We start from the raw sequence: 5,043 nt of genomic DNA on the forward strand, positions 1-5,043 counted from the left end.
TGTAACTGCAATGATAATCTAGTCAAGACCTTCAATATAGAGTTCAAGAACAAAACTTATTTGTTGTTGTTTTGTTTGCTGTAAAGTTCTTTTTAAATAATGTTGATTACTTATTTTTGAGTTTTTTTGAAATAGTTAGTTGTTATTTAGTTTTACCATGTTATAATGAATTAATTTTAAACTGAATTCTTGTGTAAAAGTTTTATTTTAAGTTTTTTTAAAGTATAATGTTCTTTATATTTCATTATTTTATATGGTCTTTGGTATACACTTTAACTACTAATACTCATTCCTAATTTTATAAGTAGTATAAAATACAATCTAGTATCATATAATTCTAAGTTAAGTTTAATTTTAGTTGTGGTTTTTCTGTGGCTGTACATTATATTTTTAATTTACATGGCATCATCAAGGTAATGATTCACCAGTTTTTAACAGTTGTATAGACTAAGACATAAAACCAAAAAGATTAAGAATTTTGAAAAAAATCATTAGGTATTGGTGGTTCATTTTAATAAAAATACCATAGGGGGATTAAAATGTAAGCAATAAAGGGTAAGAGCCCAAAGTTACTATATAGCTAACAAATCTTAAGTCTACAAAGTCAAGGTACAGCTGTAAAGTTTTAAGTCTACAAAGTAAAAACAGAGCTTACAAATTTAGAATAGCAAAGACCAGTAAAATGCTAAAAATTTTTAGGAGTTTGTATCTTAGGTGTTTACATAGGCAGGGCAACTATATAACATTTTTAGTTTTTAAAGTTGTTTCATATATATTATTTATGTTGTTTTATTACTTAAATAACTTAAAAGAATTTTAATAATTATTTACTTTGATGTTTCCAATTTAATTAGTTCTACAAATAACTTGATACTTTTATACATTACTTTTTTCTAATGTTATTATTTAGAACTAGGGGAATTTGCACTTTTTGACAATAAAAACTAATTTTCCCTACTATACTTTTAGCATAAATAGAGAAAAAAATAGAAATTAGAATATCCCAGGTAAAAAGGGAAAGAAAATGTAGAGTGACTTTCCTTGAGTAAGAATACCAGTTTCACTGCTTTTCCATTTGGTTAAACATCAAATACTACAATATCAGTAAACCAGAAAGAAAATTAATTCGAAGCAATTTTAAGTTTAGATATATAAACCAGCCATAATGTGACTACAGTGATAATTTAGTTAATATCTTCCAAAGAGAATTCATGAATAAACTAATTTATAACAATATTGTTTGTTGTAAAGTTGTTTTGTGAATTAATTTTATGAATTGTAACTAATTTTTTTTTGTATTTTAATTTAAATTTCTAATTAGTTAATTCTTAGGATAATTATATATTGTTATAGCATGTTCCTGTTTCAATAAATTACTGTGTAATAGTTTTAACCTCATTTAAAGTACTTTCTATATTAAAATGTTTTTTATTTTTAAGTGTTTAAAATGCATTTTGATATAAATTCTAATTATTAAAAATCATGCCTATCTTATAAGTAGTATAAAGTATTAATTAGTAAAATTTGGTGGTACATTAAGTATAAATTAAAGCATGGTTTTAAGTTTAGTTTTAGACAACACTATAACTTGAAAAAAACTCAAGAATTTATATAAATTAAAAATAAAAGACGGTAAGCGAATGTAGGTCTAGTTAATTTTTACAAGCTATTGTTTGTTTGAGAACTGTTTAATATGTTTGGAAGTATAACTAAGATAAGTTCAAAGTACAGTATTTGTTAGAGTTTTTGCAAAAGTAAAAAAAAAGTGCTTGTAGGAATTTGTGTGACCTTCATAGACATTTTAAATTTTTTTAATTATATATATTTTTTTTAATTGTGGCTCTAAAATTGTTTTTTTATATATTTTAATTGTCATATACCTTTAAATTTACGGGTAACCATAGTTCTTTTTTGTGTATACCTTTTGATGAAAATAATATTGAAAATAATTTAAAGGAAATATAAAAACAATTTAAAATATAATAAAATGGAAACATCAGAGAAAGTAATACAAAAATCAAACCAAAATTCAGAAACAATTAAACTTGTATCAGAAAATGATAAATATCGAACGAGCTTAAACAAGTTTACTGATAAATTTGCTTACTTTCAAAACAGAACCAACATAAATCTGAAAAAAGAAAACGAAAACTTTTTTAACATTCATGGTATCTCAGAAAACAGTTCTATAAACTTGACTGCAGTATTAAATGCTTAGTTTAAATTAAATTAAGTTTTTAAACATATTTCACAATTATACTTTATTTTTAATAATAAATTGTAAAACCTTATTAGGAAGAAGAAAAATAACTGACGAAGAACTTATACCGTTACTTGAAGCAGCAGTAATTTTAGAATGTAAAGAAGCAACGAAAAAAATATGCCTATACATGTATAACAAATTGAGTTTCAAAAACTACTACTTTTATTTCAAGCTAAGTAAGTTATACAAGTTGAAAAGCTTAAAGAAATCTTTATGCAACTTTTTACTACAACAACATATTTTAAATGAAGTAACTTTAGAATTTTACAAACTAAGTTTTAAAGATCTATGTGAAATATTTTCTTTTAATGAACTGAAAATAAGTTCAGAGTTGGAACTTTTCAATGCATCAGTCGACTGGATAAGTTATAATATTGCTGAACGAAGTAAGCATATGAAAAAGTTGTTGAAACTGATAAGACTTCCTTTGTTGACAAATGAAATATTAACCGATGTTATAAAAAATCATAACATTTGTAAGAATTGTACAGAGTGTCAAAGTCTAGTTATAAATGCTGTTAAAAACAAAAACAAGTATAATAGAAAACTGTTTAACTTACAGTTTCAAAACCGCTTCTACAGTTGTGAATTTGAAACTAAAACATTTATGTTTGTCGGCGGTAGAGATTGTGACAATTTGTTACAAACTAGTAGTGAATTTAAACTAGTTAAAAATAAATTTAAGAAAATTTGCACAACTAGTAAGATGTTAGTGCAAAGAAATGATTGTAAAACTGCTGTGATTGGATCAAAAGTTTATTGCTTTGGTGGAAATGATTCTGAGGGCGAACCTATGATTTCTTGTGAAGTATATTGCAGGAAATCCGATGCTTGGTCTTCAACAGCTCCTTTTCCAGTATTCGTAACCACTTTAGGTTTATGTATCTGTTCGTTTATGAATAAAGTTTACGTCTTCGGAGATTGCGATTACAATAACTGGGTCTTTGATCCATCACAATATAGTTGGCACAAAATACCACAAATGAATGTGAAAAGAAGACAGTCCTCCTGTGCTGCTTTTCAATGTCAATGTGTTATTTTAGGAGGTAGAAACAACCATAACGAAAAAACATTTAAAACTGTTGAAACCTACGATCATTACCTTAAAAAATGGTCATTTCTTCCGAATATGCAAGTGGCAAGGATTTGTCCTGAAGTTGTGGCAAAAGGAAATCAACTTTTTGTCATTTCTGGACTCGATACAGATTTAAGTTCAATAGAATCTTGTGAAGTTTATGATTCAATATCAAAAAAATTCACTAATATCGCCTTTAATAGACATATTTATTGGTCATACTACTGCTATTGTTTTTGTTTCAATGAAAATAATATTATTGTTTACGATGAATATGGCTATTCCATTTATGATATCAAGACTGACAAGTGGTCTGAAAAGTTGTATACGAAAATAAGTCTTATAGAGTATTCGTCCGTAATGTTGAATAAATTTATTAAATAAAAGACTATTTCGTATAGTTTAATTTTTTATTTAATTTAATAAATTAATGTTAATTTTAACACCTTGTTTATTATTACAATCCTAATCTGTTTAAATAAGACTTAAGTCAACCAGGATTTATAAAATATCTTTATCTTTTACCCGTATAGGAAAGAAAAAAAACTAAATTCCATTTACTTAAGAAATGGTGTATTAAGTTGTCTAAACTTTAATGTAAGTTAGTTTAAATTTCATAAATAGATTAAATTTTTTTTTACCGCAAATATTTTTTTTTGATGAAAAACTTAATTGACGTTTTAGCCATTATAATTATCTTTTTTTACTAGTTTGTAGATTGTTTATACTTTAACTAACACGTTTTGCCACTAGGTTGTGTGTTTTACTTATACTATCAAATTTTAAAAATAAAAGTGTGAACAAATAAACGGATATGCTTATTATCTTAAGTTTTTTAGCACTAATGTTTAAAAGAAATTATAAATAGTATAAGGTATAAATAAGTTTAGTTTTGTACTACACATACACTGTTATTAAAACTAAATAATTGGAAAGCATACCTCAACAAAAAAGATAAACCCCTTGCTTTTAATGACAATCTTCAAAATGTTAGATTTTTTTTCAAATTTAGTGTTACAATACTGAAATGTCTAATATAATTTAAAGCTTAAATCCAAAAAAAGTCAGTGGTGAGGAAAGTATATATGTAAAGATACTTAAGAAAGTTAGCAATTCTATATCTTCAATACTAAGTGAATTAATTGACCAAGCATTTTGTAAAGCCGTATACCTAAGTAGCCTAAAACTTGTAAAACTAATACTAATTTTTAATAGAGGATTAATTGTTACCAGGAAATTATAGACCAATTTTATTTCGATCTATTTTAAATAAAGTAATTAAAATAGTAATCTACAACAGCCTGCACAGTAATTTTTTTTTAATAATGTTTTAAATATATCCCAGTTTGGCTATAGACAGGTTCACTCCACCACTTTAGCTCTGTCAGAATTGTTGAAGGGATACTGTTAAATTTTGATAAGGGAACTGCAGTCTGTTTGGATATAAATAAGGCATTCAATAGCGTAGATAGAAATATCTTACTAAGGAAATTGGAATGTTATGGGGAAAGTAGCAATAAGTATCTACTAATTAGTTTATATCTAGACGGAAAGAAACAGTTTGTTAGCTTTTGAGGATATGAGTCATACTGTGAAAACATTTAGGTTGAGGTATCTTAACGCTCAGTGTTAGGACCGTTGTTACTCGTAATACATATAAACTATTTACACAATAATACTAGTCTTAACGTCCTCATCTTTGCAG

The 5,043-nt window shown here is 25.7% G+C and overlaps 1 protein-coding gene across 1 annotated transcript; it reads left to right on the forward strand.

Moving 5' to 3' along the window:
• The first annotated feature begins 2,969 nt into the window (after window positions 1-2,969).
• LOC145834531 (alpha-scruin-like) lies at window positions 2,970-4,749 on the forward strand. The gene is made up of 2 exons (XM_082941980.1): window positions 2,970-3,494; window positions 4,684-4,749. The coding sequence occupies exons 1-2, from the start codon at window positions 2,970-2,972 to the stop codon at window positions 4,747-4,749; spliced, it is 591 nt and encodes a 196-aa protein (XP_082798106.1).
• The last annotated feature ends 294 nt before the right edge of the window (window positions 4,750-5,043 follow it).

This window comes from Thalia democratica, chromosome 1, assembly GCF_965202585.1.
Source record: "Thalia democratica chromosome 1, ktThaDemo2.hap1.1, whole genome shotgun sequence".
NCBI lineage: Eukaryota > Metazoa > Chordata > Thaliacea > Salpida > Salpidae > Thalia > Thalia democratica.